General features: G+C 41.8%; 2 protein-coding genes across 4 annotated transcripts in view; both read left to right on the top strand.

Annotated features, from left to right (window-relative positions):
- The window catches only part of LOC116847777 (FERM domain-containing protein 5), a 51,666-nt gene extending 35,877 nt beyond the window's left edge, over positions 1-15,789 (top strand). For 2 of the 3 annotated variants that reach the window (XM_032823128.1, XM_032823129.1), the window contains 4 exons: positions 4,706-4,932; positions 6,665-6,832; positions 7,916-8,464; positions 9,403-15,789. In XM_032823128.1, the coding sequence (XP_032679019.1) occupies positions 4,706-4,932; positions 6,665-6,832; positions 7,916-8,464; positions 9,403-9,839 (1,381 nt within the window). In that variant the 3' untranslated portion in view covers positions 9,840-15,789. The remainder of the gene's footprint in view (positions 1-4,705; positions 4,933-6,664; positions 6,833-7,915; positions 8,465-9,402) is intronic. The other variant, XM_032823130.1, reaches the window with a different exon arrangement.
- Positions 15,790-16,275: 486 nt separating this feature from the next.
- LOC116847776 (unconventional myosin-If-like) overlaps positions 16,276-18,299 on the top strand; it is a 46,199-nt gene continuing 44,175 nt past the window's right edge. The window contains exon 1 of the mRNA XM_032823127.1: positions 16,276-17,901. Coding sequence (XP_032679018.1) covers positions 17,899-17,901 — 3 coding nt within the window. The 5' untranslated portion in view covers positions 16,276-17,898. The remainder of the gene's footprint in view (positions 17,902-18,299) is intronic.

Consider the following 18,299-nt stretch of genomic DNA (forward strand, 5'->3'; position numbering starts at 1 on the left):
GCGACGAACCGAGATGTTGCGCCAGTGTTACTTGAGATGTTATTCGCGTTTCGACTCACCCTGCGCGACGTACGTGCGCCTTTTCCGAAATTCCCGAGGTGAATAATTGGTACATAGGTAGATAGATAGATGGATATATAGGTTTATTATGCGCTCCGGAAATATTCCCCTCAAGCGCAGTTACGTTACCGTGAACGAAGAAAAGCGGAAGAAATTTATACAAAGCAAAAGAAAAATAAAGAATGAAGAGAGAAAGGGAATAAGTACAAATGTAAAATTAATTTGATAATAGTAGCCTCCCTGCGAGGAGAAATGCACCTTTAAATACATTTTAAATTAATCGAGAAATATTCTTAAGTCCGTATTAATAGTCATATTAATAGTCGTATTAATAGCCGTATTAATAGTCGTTACTTGAAACTTCTTCCAAGTGAGATATTCACACAAACTGAGTTCAGAGTTAAATAAGAGTTTTTCAGTTGAATCACGATTGCAGACCATCACATATATCATATAATTTAACTGAAAAACTTGGATTAAATTCTGAGTAAAAATCTCAGTATCTCATGTGAGACAAACTGCAAGTAACGATTATTAATACAGGCTCTGGTATATTTTGAATAACAAAAGAAGAGATATATTTTCTATTTCCTATTATTAGTATTATTCGCGACTCGCGCCTCGACCGGGATGTTACTCGCCGGAATAACGTTACTCAAGGTGTTATTCGCGTCTCGATTCGCGTCCGTGCGATGGTACGTGCGGCTTTTCCGAAATTTCCGTGGTAAGTAATTGGACGAGAGCCGTAAAGGTGGTTCCAGCGTTGCCGTAAAAGATGCATCTCCGCCGCGCGCGCTGGATACATCGCTCATTCTTACACGCCAGGTTTATCGCTGCGCCGTCCATCCCGCGGTCAAATTTAACGTTTCCCTCGCGAGCTTTCATGGACTTTTCGAGTGAGAGCGGCCGTTGGTGGTCAAAAGTGGGGTCACTCGAACGCGATCGCCGAAATGCTGCAACCGTTTACAAATATATAGGACGTCCGGCAACTCACGAAAAAGCTGCGGTATACAAGTGAATTAGGTCAGACTGAATAAAAAGTTTCTCTACTATTTTGCGAACAATCACGCAAAATTTTGAGTCACTAATCAAAGAAGATTCGTGAATGATCACGCGCCACCGATGAGCTGCGATGGCGACGTTTGCTGCTGTATATGCTTGTATATTAGATTAAACTGTAAATAAAAAAGTTCTCTACCATTTTCCAAATGATCACGTAAATGTTTGGTTATTAATTAAAGAAAATTGGTGCGTTATCGCGCACAACTGTACACCGATGTTCGCAAAATGGCAAAGAAATTTTTTGTTCAGTTTGACCTAATCTGTCGCGATTCCTCTGTGAGTTATCGGACACTCTGTATATATACACGGCGCGTTTTAGGGACGCCGGTGAAAATTTCGGATCGATAGCCACGACCTTTTTCTCTCTTTTTCTTTTTTACCGGAACATCGGACTATCCTGACCCGATTATCTCTCGGATATCCTCGTGAATTGTACCCGGGTGTCCTTGAATTACACGCGCAGTCTTTTAGTGTGCTTCTGTGCGAAATGTGAACCACACATAGTCGGAAAAGTTGCTTTCTAACGGTATCTTGTTACCTTTGTTCGTTATATTGAAAAGACTGGAAAAAGGAAGTCGTTACCGTAATCGTTTTGAAAAATAACATGTCATCGTTATCGTTTCCCGAGAAGTAACGTTGTTACTCTTTCCGTTCTTTTTTTTATCAAGTTTTGAAGAGCATCACTTTAGCGATTCGCTGCCGCCAAATTACATGTATATACAAAATAACGATGAAAGTAACGATCATATTCGTCATCGTTACTTAAAAAATAAACATGTGTCGCCATGATTATTACTAACGAGAAGAGTGAATAACGCTGTTACTAAGTTGTTAAAAGGGAAAAGTAACTTGCAACGCTAACACAAATCACAAGTAACGCGTCATTTTCCACTTTTGGATATACACAATGTTGAATACCAATCGATGAAAATTTTCTCTAATTAAAACAATCAGCAAATAAATAATCCAAATTAATAGATAGCCATATATTTAATCACGAATAATTTAATTGACTAATGAAATCAATTATTAATTAGTGCATAATCAACCGCATCAAAGTCGTGTTAATAATTTTATTCGATTTTAATTTTATTGATCAATTTTGTCTATTAATGAGCCGATTACTTTAGTCAAAGAAAATTTTGATCGATTGATACCAGCAGGGAGAAAATATTTGAAAATTTACTTGTGAGGTGCAAAGTTTTATTTCTGTGAATAAACTTTATACGAAATAGATTCTCGGGTATTTTTTGTCACGGGAGTTGACAATTCGACAGAAATGAATATTTGCTCTATTGTTGATGGAACGCGACGGCAAAAGTTACTTAGATACGTTTCCCTCACCGTCGGATCCTTCACTCGTTAAATATCGAGCGCGAGTCGGCGGCGCGTATGCGCGTCCGCGTCGCAGCTCGTTAGCAATGTGCCACTCGTCGAAGTCGAAACTTGGTACGAGTACGCGGGGCTGAGTGTCCCGGATCCTGCAATCTCTCGCGAATTCGTTTGGTACGTGCTCAAATTGACGTTTCTTAGTTCTCGCGGCGGAGGTACCGTTGCGTTGTCCACGTAAAAGTTTTCGCCCGTCCGACCAGAAATTTACCCCACGCTGCTGATCAGCTTGATCCCAATCAGTTATTTGCTTTGACATTTTAGATTTGCGTGTCGTGGTGAAACGCTTGATCGCGTATAATAGAGTTAGAAATAAACAAGCTAATTATACGAGAAACTTCTTTTATATATTAACTTAATGTAAAAAGAATCGAAATATATATAGAAAAAACGTTTATTGTACCTTTGCATTTTCATTTTATACTTTGCAACTGAGTCAGAGCGATTTCAAAGCAGTTTTGTCCTTTTTCATATGACAGGCAATTGAAACAGCTCAACAGTGTTTAAACCTCACATTCCAATTAATTATAACTTTCTTTGGGCACGAGAACTGAAAGTCCTCATTACGCTAGTTTGCAACATTCAATTAAAAATCGATTGGGGTCAAAAATGTCTCCATTGTGCCAGATTATAGTTAATAATGCTTATTATTATTAACGTCTTGATTGCCACGTATCGTGACATGACTTATCAAAATCCGATAACATCATCTCGTACAAACCGAATAATTGATTCAATCTGATCAACTTGATCAGGACTATGGGATAAATTTATAGTCGGGTGTATGAAAAATGTGCGACTCGCATCTTGTTACTCGAGCGATTCCGGTTTAATGTAGGGAAACGTTCTCGTCGATACTTAAGGCTTCTTGTGTCTCGCCAGCGATGTCGGATTTGTGACGTCAGAAGCGAGGAATGATATGCTAACGAAAGTTGCATGTCATTTCTGAACAAAGATAAATATGAACGAAAGAGCATTTGAGATTGCTTGAGTGCACTTATAAAATTGTTCGAAAGGTATTCTTTACTCTTGTGATCAATAAATAGTATAAGAAATGATAAAATGAGATACGTGAAATAATGAAATGAGTCTGTTTTGTCTGCGCGCTTCATTTCATCATTTATTATACGACTATTTACTAATCGTCAAGGCAAAAGGATAGTTTTCGGAAAATTTTATGTTTTAAGTGTACTAATTTTAATTTTAAGTGATCTCAAGCGCTCTTTCTTTCGTATTTATCTTTATTTAGAAATGGTACGCAACTTTCGTGTTATTCCTCACTTCTGACGTCACAAATTCAACATGGCCGCGGCGAGATACAAGGAGTAATCTTAATCTTAATCCTTCAACGACAAAATAACTCTATTCGGTATATATTTTTCAACACAATCCATTAAAACTTTGTGATATGTTTGTGCCATATACAAAGATGTTGTATGTTAGAAAGATATTTTGTATGCAATAAAAAGAATATATTCTTGCTAAATTACCATTTATTTATCTTAATACGAATTTTAAAATGCAGAAGAGAACACATAAACTCGGAAAATATTGGAGTTATGCGTGATCTTACCTTATTATCTATGTTCCACAATTTCACCTTGTCGTTTAGGGATTAAAATTCGCGTCTCCCAAGTTCCCAATGTCGCGAAAACATCTTACTGAAAGCATTCGGAGGTACTTTACGATCCGATCAGCGTATCGGCGTTATCGGCGGATCCAATTCGACGAGTTAATATCGTAGCCTCCGCGGCTCGCTACGCGAATGACATCGCTTTCGAGTTGAGCACGAGATCGGGGACTCCCCGGGCCGGTCCCGCTCGGGAAATTTATGCGAGCATAAATTCTCACGTTTATTGGATCCCGGTGCGGGCGGAGCCTGAGTTCGCGTTCTTTTTTTTACAACCCACTATTGTTTATACGGCTAAAAACGTTATTACGTTCGATAATTTAAGCTAAGCGCGCATCTGCATCTTCTTCAAACGCCGCGCACAACAGTTAAACGGATTTTCACTTATTTTTGTGCACGTTTGCGCGTGCTCGAATTGCCGAAAATTTTCACTTGAGAGAATTTTCGAAAGGCCTGAAGGAGAACAATGAAGATGGGTTTCTCAATTATTGCTGGTTACTGATTAAACAGCTCGGAGTAGTTTAATAGCTCAATTAAACGCGTGTATGCATGATATGTGCGCAGTTTGCCGAGAGCGTCGGACGCGCCGGTAGTGAGCGGCGGCTCTATCTTCTCATGGGGCACGAAGTTTAAGTATACCGGAAGGACGGAGAGGGAGGTCCTGGAGGAGTCTGGACCGCTCCGGAAGGAAGAGCCGCTGATACAACGCTGCCAGACGACGTGTTTGAGAAGGAAGGCCAGCAGTGTGCCGGCTACTCCCAGCACGCCGAGCCAGGACCTCGTCGAGATACGTGAGTAGCTCGCTCCCCTCCAAGTCTTCTTCGTCTTTCCTCATTTTATCGTCATGTAATTTACTTATCGTGCCACTTTTTACTCGGTAGTCCGTTCCAAATAGAGGAAAGAAGTAATCGATAGGAAATAACAGAGAGTTCCGTAGGGGTAATGTTGTCGTAGAATTTTCTTCTCAGCGTCTCAATAGTTTTTAATCGTTCAATTGTGCGAGATCATTGCGAGACGGCGACGATATCGAAGTCAACAGTTGGTAATTAATGCAATCGTATTAGAAACGCAGAGGAGTGATCTCAGGTCGAAGTCAAGCAGGAGCCGTGACATTTTGGTGACAAGCACGTTGCTCCTGCATTCAAAAATATATAATTTCATCTTTAGCTGGATCCTGTTATATATATACCTCCAAGAGGATTCTTCTAAAACCAAAAGAAGAATATTTTAAGCACGATATTATTTCTCTCTTCATTAAAAGAGGAATCTGTCTCGATGAAAGTTTTCCCTTAGAATACCGAAGATTGATAGATAGATTACCGAAGAAACGTATAACCAAATTTCTGGTTTTTCTAAAATCAGAAGGAAAATATTTTAACACCTAAAGAAGAACTCTATACTGAGAAAAAATGCTTGAAAACTTATATTTACGGGATATATAACACTTATTTCTATGAATAAACTTTTCTTAATTTGGTTGAATCAATCAAATTTCTGTGGTAAGATATGAACAAACCGCAAAATTCCGGTTGAAATTTCTGAATCCAGAAATCTTGTTAACTTAACAGAATACTGATAATTTCAATCGGAATTTCTGGTTCGTTTGTCAGAAATTTGGTTAATCTAACCAAATCTTTTTTTTCATGCAGAAAATAACATTTTGCAACTAGAGTTTTTTTTAGCGTTAGAATATTTTCCTTTTGGTTTTAGAAGAATCCTCTTGACGCCATATACAAGAAGACTCCGCTAAGGACGAGATTACATTTTTCTGGCTGTGCAATATAAGTGCAATTGTCATGTAGCAAGTATTGAATATTTTTGACTGTCGTGAGAAGAAGCAAAAAGTTTATTTTACGATCGTACTCCAGGTGTCATATATGCTTTAACGATTAATTACTATTGTTATTAAAATATGATTTGCATTCAATGTTCTCTAGGTTTCGATTTCCTCGAGAGCAAATTGTTGTAAGTACAAGTGACCAGAATTCCCTACGGTTTTCAACTCCCGACACATTGTATGTGTGTAACGTTGGAAATCATACTATAGTAACTCTAATTATAATGTTAAAGTACCTATGACGTCTGCTGTACTTGGATTGTTCCGTTACGCTGTAATTGCGAATCCTCGTGTTGTTACACGTCCAGTGTACGTGGCAGCGCACGTGTTACGAAGTTACCGCTCGGCCCAGCTTGCTGGACTAATTATGAGTCCCGCGGTTGACTGACGGTACCGCAACCGCGCGCGCGCGCTGCTTTGAAACGGCTCCGAAAAAGAAGATAAGAAAATAGAGAAAATAACGAAAGAAAACGGAGAAGTAATCATTTCTCTGTTTGATCGAGATCGGTGGCAAAAAAGAAAAAAATCAGAAAGAGCCTCGAGAGGAGAGAAGACGCCGTTGTTGATCGCACGGTAAACATTGTTTTACCGTACAAGGACGGCGCAAGCGAACGGTTTGCACGGGGATCGGGCCTCGGGGTCGCACGGAGTCTCAAGGTATGAATCGCATGATCCTCGCGTTTCAGGATATTCCAGTCTGCCGCGTAGCTGTCACAGCGCGGGCCTGGACGGCGCCGGGATGCTGGAGGGCGGCTCGGGTGTTCCCCTCAGCTCCCCCTACTGTCCAGACAATACCTTGCCCCTCCTGGAGACCGTATCCGAGGACCAAGAGATTCACGCCAGGAGAAACAATGGTTAGTTGACGCCCGTGTTGTTGCCTTTTCTCTCTCTCTCTCTCTCTCTCTCTTTCTTTCTCTTTCTCTTCCTCTCTCTCTCTCTATCTTTTTTTCTTTCCTCTTTTTTTACCCCCACAACGTTGGATTCCCGAAATTCGTTCGGCAGCCCATTCGAGTTGCTCGCCGCGACGCATGTCACGACGGTGAAGCGCAGCGAATATTATCGATTTGCTAATAATTAGAGCTTGCGTGCGAATTTTGCTATGCGAAAATGTATATTCTTTTGGTCAGACATCACGGACGTTCAGATCAGGTCGCTCAGGTATCTTTGCAACAGGATGTTCGATGTTACCGATAGAAGTTAGTGCATGGACAGAAGGTGTATGGGCAGTTACTGTATGCGAGAGAGAGCTGGTTACTGTATACCACCGCCGTCTTGAAGAGCGTGATATAATCTTTCGTTCAGTCAGTCTGAAATTTCGTGCGTCGGTGTTTCATGATATTTATATAATTACGCAGAACACGCGTACACAGTCGTGGTCTAAAAGATTGTCTGTGATTTTTGGGGTGAATTTGTGAACTCAACCGTCTTATCCAATGGGAGGATTCGTTTTCTAATGGAAGAATGCTGCCATTGAGCGAGATGGATGAGTTCACAAACTCACCCCAAAAATTAGGGAGAACCTTTTGCTCCATGACTGTACACATCTCGGCGACACTGCAAACGAAAGAGAGTATTCGCGGATTCACTTGAACAGTTTCGGCGCAAAACAACATGGAACGAAATCAGTCATCGTATTTTCATAAAACACGCGCAACGCAAATGTTTGAACGATACTAAAAAACAAAACCTTCCCATATTATTCTCGCGACATTTCACTCTTCATGAAGCGGGGACTCGCTCGATTTCAATTACCGTACGTAACAGCGTGAAAATGCAAATTTTCCGCGCCTTGCAAGTTCCGAGGGTGCTGGCCGGTAATATATCGCGCGCGCGAGTGAGTCGCGGGTCCGTCGTGTCCCTCTTTCTACGACCGCCGCTTCTTTGGCTTCTTAGACCTTTGGTTGATTTGTTTTCTCTGTTTCTTTCTATTCTTTTAGCCGTAGACGAAAATGATACGCATGCGAGTGCCACCCACACGTCTACTACTACTACTACCACCACCACCACCACCATCACCACCACCACCTCCAACACCACCACCACAAACCGCGCGAAAGCCAAACTGAAATTTCCCAAGAGCACGCTGAACCGACCGCAACCGTTGTACAGTCAGAGAATAGTGATAGGCTCGGAGGAGCTGGCGGGCCGCGACATCGAGCACGTCGTACGGCAACGTATTAACGCCCTGACTAACAAGCGGAGCCCGAAGGTGGTGCGATCGACCGCTCTGATAATTAAGAGCTCGAAGGCACCGGCAAACGTCAACGGCCGACGTTTGGCCAGAGGCACGGCGAATGCGACGCCGGCTTCTTGGCCGTACTTGGATCGCGACGAACGCGATGGTAAGACGTGCATAGAGGTAAGCGAGCTCGGCGGATCGACAACTACGCCGACGACTATCACCGCCAACGGCTGCGCGAGCCTGGCTATGTCCAGCTCGGCATTGTCGAATGGATTTAATCGCTTGAGACGACAAGGGCCGCCAGGTAAGTACGAAGGTCCAGAGTGAAGAGAGAAAACTGTAAGAACGTTCTCCATCTCTTGTCTTTTTCTTTCTCTCTTTCTTTCTCTCTCTATCTGTCAATCGCTCTTTATCATACCCTTCACGTTGTCTGACGACGGTTCCGCTCGCGTGTGTCCTCTCTCTCTTTCTTTCTCTTTCTCTCTCTCATCTCCTTCTCTCCATTTCTTTCTTTACCTTCTCTTTTTCTATATATCTCTTCCTTACGTGTGCGTGTTGTTTTGAACTCTGCTTTGTTTTCTTTCGTCTCTCTACCTTTATGTTACGCATCGACACTGCGGTCTGCATGAGCTTGTGCCTGTTACACGTATATCAATCCGAGCGTTCGCGACACGTCGCTCCCCGGGATAGATCCGCGAGATATCTCGCCTTCTCCGTCGTACTCGATCGACTAGGTATCGATCGGACGGGCTGCCCAACTTTCGCTGACTCAGATTGCTTCCATGGGCCAACGAAAGTTCCGTCCGTCTCATAGCCAAGCCATCCGTTGGCTAATACGATAGTCGGGTCGTTAAAGTACTAGCTGCAATTGCGAGAGTGTATCAGTCGGGAGAATGCACGCATAAACGTGAGTTCACGCGCAGCAGTTGTCTGTCGATCTTCTCTGCAGGATCGGTTCGTGGAAAGCGATCGCTTGCCTGTCGTTGATTTGACTCTTTTACCCATCAAACTATACTCAAACTATACATCAAACTGTACTCGTCAACTATGTATCGTTACGTACATGTATGCATATGCGGTTTTCTCTGAAAGTACTTAAAAAAGGATTTCGCTCCACGAACGCGATTTCGAGTCTTGGAGTAGGATCGTCAGAGCCTCCGCACCTGCAAAGTCTTCGTCCCTTCGAGCCGCTCACCGACGCAGCCGTTCAATATAACATCGGTAATGTCCTTTCTGTTGCAGTCGGTCACGAGGGCGAGACGAACGACTACTACTTTAGAGACTCTTTCGACCACTCCTCGTCGGAGAGTCAGCTGCTGGATGCGTCCGGCAAGCCGCACAGCCGCTCGGTTACGCCAGTACCGAAGATGCAGAAGCTGCAGAATTCGAAGCTCTGCCTCCAGCAACAGCAACATCAGCAGCAGCAACAGCAACAGCATCATCATCTAGGTCGTCACGCGAACGGCAAGCTCAGACACCAAAGTCTGCGCGTGGTCAGGCTCTTCATACCGGCGTTTATGCTGACGATCACGGTGCTGTTCATCGTGACAGTCTTGGTGTTCGAGACGGACACGACGCTGTTCAATAGCCTGCGCAAAACGCCAGAAATGGTGGCCTTAAGGAGCCAATATTACGTTCCGATTAAGGAGTTCCTGCGGACCAAGCTCGGCCTATTCTGATGCGACAAGATGACCGGGCCGAGGTCGTCCTATGTCGTCGCGTAGCGCTCTCTCCCTTCAGTGCCAAGTCGCGGATGGATTCGTGACTGAGAGATACGGCCCCAGTCGCGGAAAAAGGAACATGTGCGCCTTTCCTCTTTCCCCCTCCTCCCACCCACTCATCTGACCAACCAACCAACCAAACAACCAACCAACCAACTAACCAACCAAGTATCCATCCAAATAACCAACCAACCAACCAACCAACCACCCTCCGTTGCGCGCCGTCGCGTCGCAGCTTGGTCGCACGAGCGTGAGTGCTTCGGACGCGAGAGCCGATTAAGAGAGTGTTGCTTGAAGCTAGGGATGGCCGGAAGTGGAGAAGGAGACAACGAGGAGTTGGGTCGAGAGGAGGATGAGTCAGTCCAAGGGATTGTAATTTCGTGTAACTTTCGATGCGCGGGAGAGTTCTTGTGTAAAAAAGATGTGTAAAGATTGTATTTAATTGTACGAGCGGGATATGTATATCTATGCGTTTCTCACACTCGTCAGTCGTCCACACACAATGCTTTTCAACTGATTTACTGATTCTTTTATTTTTCTTTTTTCTTCTCCCCGGGCGGGGTGCTTCACGGCCGATCTCACTCAGCTCCCCTTGATATTTCTGCGGTTTAATACTGAATTCGGTCGGTTTCCTCGACGAAATGACGATTGGTTTGCGGGAATATTTTGCAATATATACATATATACATATAACACACAATAACATTAGTGTGATGTTGGTTCTTGAATGGCCTATATCGTGTTAAACTATGAAAAGGACGAGAACTGTGAATGTTCTTTCTCCAAACGCGGGCCTTTGCCCCGCGCTAGTGCGAAATAAAACGCATAATACATGCGTGCTACACGCAACGTCGCACGCGCGCGTGCCAGTAATAATAAACAGAATAAAAAGAATATTTTGACATTGAAGAGACGAGCGGGAGAGCATACAGAAGCGGGGAAATGTGTAATATATATATATACGCGTATATATTTCATTTTCACCGCATTATTTCGCGACGGCGGATCGTCCATCTTCGAGCGCGGTCCGGTGTCAATTCCGAATTGCTGCACGGAGAATCCGTCGTGGTGAAGTCGCGCGGTGGAAGCTGAGACATTCTGTGTACACAACACAGATCGCTAAAACGAGGTGACACTATTACTTATAGGAGCTTTAGGTTATTTTAAACGGTCAACGAAGAAGCAATTGTTTTCGTAGATAATCGTAGATATACGTGCAGCGATATAACGCGGTGACGAACATGGCGCCGAATGGCGACGTCTAATCCGCGAGACTTCCTGCTAATTTATTCGCTGTCGGTTCTCCGTTCTTGCGGCCGCGATGTCGTGCGAGCGTGGGTGCGCGGCTGCGAAAACTGCGTATTTTTATATAAATATAGACTTTATCGTAGAAGGGAGAGAGAGAGAGAGAGAGAGAGAGAGAGGGAGAGAGAGAGAGAGAGAGGAGACTTCAGAAAATCAAAATATCTTTTGTCACGCGCAGATATGGAAGATTCCTTCCTCCATATCTGTGTTTCCTTTTTTCTTTCTCCATTCGCACGCGAACATCCGTTGCATCCAACGGCCATGCACCTACGCTCTCGCGCGCGTCACGGAGTGAGAATGATACACTTCGATAGGCTAAAGTTCGCATATTGAACTACGACGCTTCTGCTTCGTACTGTTTTAATATCAACCCAAGTGACGGTTCGAGCAGGTCCTGATCCGTCTTCTAGACTGAATGCCCGCTTGAGGGTTTTGTTCTCGAAAGCAGCTGTCGACAGTGAAAGTTTCTTTTTTTCTTTTTTTGCAAGGAACACTCGCGATAATTACCTCGGATCCTATGCTTCACCACGTAGGATCGTTGACAGTGGCTCCCGAGGAGAAGGAGAGCTCCTGCTCTCGAGTGGACATACAGCCTCGCTGTCATCCGTTTTTCCTTAAAGTGCCTACGCTGTTTCACACCCCCTTGTGTCACTGAATTCGCTCGATATCCTTGCCCTTCTCCCCTCCATCCTTCTCTCTCCCTGAGCTAAACAAAACTGAGATAGCTCGAGAAAAAAGAGTAGAACAAGAAACTAAGTGAATTAACGAGGATCCGCGAGGATCTCGTCGTACCGACAGCGCTCTCCTGTTTGCGAAATTGCGCGATTCACTCGTTCATCGGACTTCTTCCGAAATCAATTTCTCAGTTTGAAAAATTACTCCGAGCAAACCAACAATAAAGGCCTCTCCATCTTGAGTACAGACGGCTCTAAAAAATTAGAGCGGTAACTGTGCGAAATAGGATGTATCATTGCCGATGAAGGCGGCGATCAATGGAGGCTAGATATAGTAAAAATATTCGATTAGGTTAAGGAGATTGTAAGATTCAACGTCGTATTTTCAATAGCGCATCAAGGTGGACTATTTATCATTTATCGAACAAAATTACGCGCGTTTCTATTTATTATAAATTATAAACTTCCCATCGCTATATTTTTTAAACAATAATTCAGAAATTTGTACATCGGTATGTCATTCTTTAATATTATGGTAATTTTTTTATGGTAATTTTTTTATGGTAATTTTTTTATTAAAATTTTGTAATATTTTAGTTTACAAAATAAAAATAGAAATTTGAGATAACATGTCAACATCAAAGATCACGTATAAAAAGTGACAATTTTGGTTTCAAACATCTTAACTTTTGGATAGTCGATCTTTTTCTAATTGTGAACAGTTAGATAACATTTGAATTTATACATAGTGCAAATTTGAATGAATCCTTAACAAACTTGTTTTGTCATGCAATTTCCTTAATCTTTATACTGTTCGGAATTTGAAGATGAGTGCTCAATCGCGATAAAAAAAAGAAGACATGCTCTTTGTGTAGAAATTGTAATGTTGTCGTTATCAATCACTCAAATTTGACAAAAATGTGACGTTCCAAACTCTGTAAAGGTGATGGAACGGAGATTCAACGACGAGATGTGCTTAACGAATCTTCTATCTATTGTACTCTCCGTCTCGTCGCCAATTCCCGTCAATACTCCTCGAGAAGAGTCACGTACGCTGCTATGGCCATTTTGGACGAGATTCGAAATATCTCGCGGGAACAGGAGAACGCTGCGCGCGACAAACTAATTGTATAAATAAACGGAGGTCAATTGTAATAAGATGTAACTCTAGATATTAATTAAGGACACCCGCTGGTGGGCCAATCGATGTAAAAATGAAGAAAAAAAAAGAAGTGGAAAAGAGGCAAGAGATTCGAATCGGGACGCGGGAGTTCGATGTGCCACTTCTTAAGACTCGATCTATCAGTCCGAGTGGCTCTGCTGAATTTCCGAAGGCACAAGAGAGTGAAATTATTCGATGGACGTGTGTAAAAAGGAAATCACTCTCGAACATACATGGTGAATCGATGTTACACGTTCAGTCGTTGGGAGTTACATTCTCGCCGAAGGCGGCTCTCATCGGTAAAATTCTGGAAAACGGAAACACACAGCTAATTAATTTGATTGTAATCGTCGCGTGTCCCTGTCAACGGCACGGTCGCTTTGGAGAGTAAACCTGAGTCAAGTGGACGCTCGGTCTAAAATGTGGCAAGTTCGAGTAGCGAAACTAGAGAGCTGTTCGTAACGCTAGTGGACAGAACGCGAATAATATCAAGTGTTTTAAGCTCGTTGTCGATTTAACGGTGGCACGCAGCTTCTCAGTACCGCGCGGCACACTTCCCCGAAGTTACCAGGTGAAATTAAATTATGGAGCTACGGCGAGAGAGATACGTTATTCGCGACTGTACATAAGGGACATAAGAGGTGTTCTGCGATGTTAGAGAGGTGTGTGAATATTGTAGCGGATCGCGCGAGGTCCTAGCCGCGCGATCAATCGAAGAAGCGGACGACACACGGGACGTATATATCAAAAACAAAACAAAACAAAAAAAAGAAGAAAAAAGAATACACGTAACTCAAACGTTGCGTTTCCGATATGATTCAGATCCGTTAGTTCATAATCTAATAATTAAGCTGTAAAATTGTCGACATTTCTCCGGTAAACGATCAGTGATTTGCCGAGCATTAGCGTAGCCTCGATTCCACTGTACTTACTTGATTTCGTTGCGGGCGCGTGGCTCTCGTGTAAATGTATATCTAGCCTACACACACACACACACATACACATATAAACATATACAAACATGCGCTCGCGCGTAAATGTATACACGTATACATATAAAACAAACAAACAGACAGACATACACTATGTACGTTAGGTTTAATAGTCAATTATACGTTCTGAGGTTCTCGGGATTAGTTCGTTAGGTAATTTATTTGATACTTCGATGGATAAACTAATTTATTCGCTGGTAGCTGTACCGCGCGTATGTGTGTGCGAATATCAACCAATCGATCAAACCATCATACGAACGCGCGCGATAGCGGAAGTAATTTATCACAGAGGGGCTAAATACTACATTGTGTACAAATGTGGCGGTGAGTGTCAAAGTGTAAATGCAATGTTAATTAAAAACGGCCGACGCGACGACGAGAATGGAGCTCTGCGCTAATCAAAACGAAATAACGATGATAATCTTTCTACAATCTCCATTCGTATGTACACTTTTTGTACGCTTGCAAATTGTAGCGAACAGTCGTAGTCATATGAGGGGTGCGTTTTTCTTCTGGTCTGTTAATCCTTGAAATTTTGTATCGCATGCATGAATAAACAAGACATTTCATTGCAAACTAACTAACTAACTACACGAAATGCTTCGCCGAGGATGCGTCCTTACGCGATTTTCACAGCCTTCGATCGCGACAGTGGATAAAGCGGAACGGCTTCTCACACGTACTCGCACCTTCGATTCTTCAAGGAGTTTATTCACTTAAACCAAGAAGATGATTAGAATCATACACATATTTAACGTAACATTTATGACAGTAAAACACATTCGTAGTTGAACTTTCGTGCGATTGTCTGCACACTGTGATACCATCCAAATCCAAATAAAAAACTTACCGTTATAAATATTACATATTAGGAGACGCATAGAAGAAAGCACAGTATTTATTATACTGTTTTTGTGCAATGCTCGATTGTAGGCTAGAAAATTGCTGTTTTATGCTTCGAGTAACATTTTATTGGATGAAACAAAGTAGTATCGAAATTAGTTTCAAATTATGCGAGTCGAAATTTTGATCCTACCTTCAGCCTGACTATTCTATTCAACACTTTTTTGATATTCTGAAGCTTATAATACAATCTATTTTGACGTTAAAGATGGTAAAAAAGGAAATTTCGGACATCGTCAGAATCAAAGCAGAAATAAATTGTATCATTAGAATTAAATCTACTTTGTTAATTGTTCCTACTACGTTGTAGAATTCCAGGTTTAACATAGAGCCAAAATTTCAACTTGGGTAATATTTGTCAGTTAGATAGATGAAATAAATATATAAAAACGTAATTTTGTTTGATAAATAGTGAATTTATAAGTAGCTTGCTTTGATGCGCCAGCAAAATACGCTCCTTGCGCGCCCTGAATATACCTGGTGAATAAACTCCTTATGCCCGGTTTCACCAACATCGATGAAGTCTTAACCTGAATTAAATCCGTCTTCCGACAAAGATTTAAAGTCGGGTGAAAGTTTAATCGACGTTTAAGTACGTGGTGGAAACGGATCTTAATCGAATAAACACGAAATACGAGCTAAGTGAAAAACGTATTAAGCGGTGAAGAAATTAAAACAATTATCTTGCGGATTCCACCATTTTATTTAGACGTCATATCTTAGACGTTTACATATCTTTGAAATGTTTCTAAGACGTTTTTTATGAGTTCGTGCTGTCTGAGTTATGTACTATTAAAAGCATTTGTAATCGTATGTCGGCTGGCTTTGTAGACCTAATTATGCAGGAAGAGAATAGATCTTTCCAAAGATAAGAGTGAACGACGTATACTTATTTTCTATCGATATAATCATCGTGTTAGCAAGATAAGAACTATCGCTTTGAGATCTGTTGCATTTAACGCGAGCTTTCGCAACACAATTATGTCTTTTGAGAGTCAACTTTCGTATAAGTCAACGTTGTTTATTTGAGTCGGCGATGTCTATATGAATATTGAGGCGGAATCGTGATATCGAAGATAGCGAAGTTGACAATAAGGCAATCTAATCGGCAGGTACGAGATGATAACGAGAAACGCCACAACGTGGTTACACTTGGTTGTTTGAAAACGAAGGTGACGTCTTGACGATACAATATCTGCGAATGACTACATACGATATGACATATACAGGTATATAGTTATGAATCATCGTATGATGACTCTAAGAGCGGACACGCCACTGTGATTTCTCCGCCACTTATGTCGCGAACGCAGGCTTATGATAAATGCAATCGATCGTTTTTCGCAGTCTGACAATTAGACGGGCGCAGATACGCGCCGGCGACAGATTTCTTCTGCGAAATGACAGGTGAAATCTAAGCTTTCTAACAAAACGATGCAAAACGATCACTGTAGTTGTTAGCAGCGCGGCGAGCGACTTTTAGTCTCTGAAATGTTCGTGCAGTGTGGAGATGCATCGTCATGAAGATTAGGCGAGGAGACCGCAAGTTTGTCGCGAGTTTGAACGAGGTCATTCGTGGAAAGTGAATCAACGGCGACCTTGAAGGTACGCAAGCTGTGTGGCGTGTGCTTGGGAGGCAAAACATGAGGACTACGCCTGCCTGTAAAAGGGAAGTATCACTTGTCGCGCTGACGTTCCCTCGCGTGCTAACGCTGAAAACGTGTAAACAGTTAATTTGGTATTTGTCGTTTTGGAGGTGTGGATAAATACTGAATTTGACCTTCAACGTGGAGCAAGGTTTTCTTTCTGTGTATTTTTCTAACGTTTCGTGAACACTTCAGTTTACTTTACCAGTGAAAGGAGCGACCTGATATTTCTATATAACAACTAAGGCCTAATATACATACAATTGTATACGTTCACTTTAGATCCTTCCTAAATTTTTTATATTAGCATATTAATGATCCCACCATTCTACATGTATTTTTCATTCCAAATCGTGAAACAGTGATTTTTCTGTTAAAGAAATTAATATGGCAGAGCAGAATCGTCGGTACTAGAAGTTGTATAAAGTTTTTCACGAAGAAAAAAGTATATTTTATTTCCTTAACTTTTTATCGACATTATCTTAAAGTAGAACACATTATCATTGTTATAGAATTTATTAAATTCTCTAGCTGAGAGCTACAAATGCAAAACCGAATGTACATAATTATGCACATTCAAATAATTGTATTTTTCAATGGTCAATTTCATCCGGATCACAATATTCTTTATCAGAAGTGTCTTTTAAGACAATTTGATGAAGAAAAAAATTTTTACTGAAAAGCGATCGATACCTGGGGGTCTTAAAAAGTTAAGAATTATTCCCAAACAGCACAGATCTCCACAGATCTAAAGACATTTTGAGAACGTCCCTACGTCTGGAGAATGTCCTCAGAATCATCTGGACGATCTTATGCTGTCTGGAATTAGGTATGATTGCACGATCGTTTCCGGTCGTATTGTAGCGGGCGGTATAAGTGAACGAACTGTATTTTGTCAATAATCGAGGGTAATCGGGAATAACGAGTGAAATTTGAAGTGATCTGTCTCGGCGAAAATTTGAATTCCAATAATGTCAAGATGTCGTAGGCTCGTCGTGTCCCCCAGGACGCGATGACGATTCCTACGAAGGCAGGCGAGTGTCCGTTCCGATACCGGTACTCTGTGACTCACTGCGGAGTCGTTTCAGTGCGCGACGGACTACGAAGCCGTCGACATCGTTGGGCGCATGTGTTCGCGTTTCTCGGCTTCGCGTCTCTCTCGTGTGTCTTCATCATTGGCGAGGATTGAACGGGATCGGCTGAGTGATCTAGTGTGACCGTTGTTCTTCGTGTTGTTGTGAGTTATGTGTGTAAACGTGGCACGAAGCGGCTGAAGGTGATTACTCGGTCAGGTGATCATTCGAGACGATTCGTGGGACTGATAATTTCGACGATATGGTAATTGAGCTTGTAATTAAGTTTAATAGCGCAATTGTCTCGTTGACTTTTCGAGAGATACTTTTCAAAATCGAGCGAAGTTATTCGAGATATATGCTGAAGAGAAGAATAAATTGTAAGAAAGCGTGTTCCTTTTTTTTATATTTTGTTTGTTAAACGAAAAGGAAAGTAAGACAAAGAAAAAAATTAGAAGAAAAGAATTTGTTAGAAAAATTCAATTATATATATATAAAATAAAAAGAAAATAACTAAAATAAAAGAAAATATTTCAATAAAAAGAAAAAGAAGAGAGAGAGAGAGAGAGAGAGAGAGAGAGAGAGAGAGAGAGAGAGAGAGAAGGGAGAAAAATTAGAAAATTTTAATTAAAATACAAGGAAAATAATTAAAATGAGAAATAA

This window comes from Odontomachus brunneus, unplaced genomic scaffold (assembly GCF_010583005.1).
Source record: "Odontomachus brunneus isolate Ranch 3 - 2012 unplaced genomic scaffold, Obru_v1 Obru_scaffold_083, whole genome shotgun sequence".
Classification (NCBI taxonomy): domain Eukaryota; kingdom Metazoa; phylum Arthropoda; class Insecta; order Hymenoptera; family Formicidae; genus Odontomachus; species Odontomachus brunneus.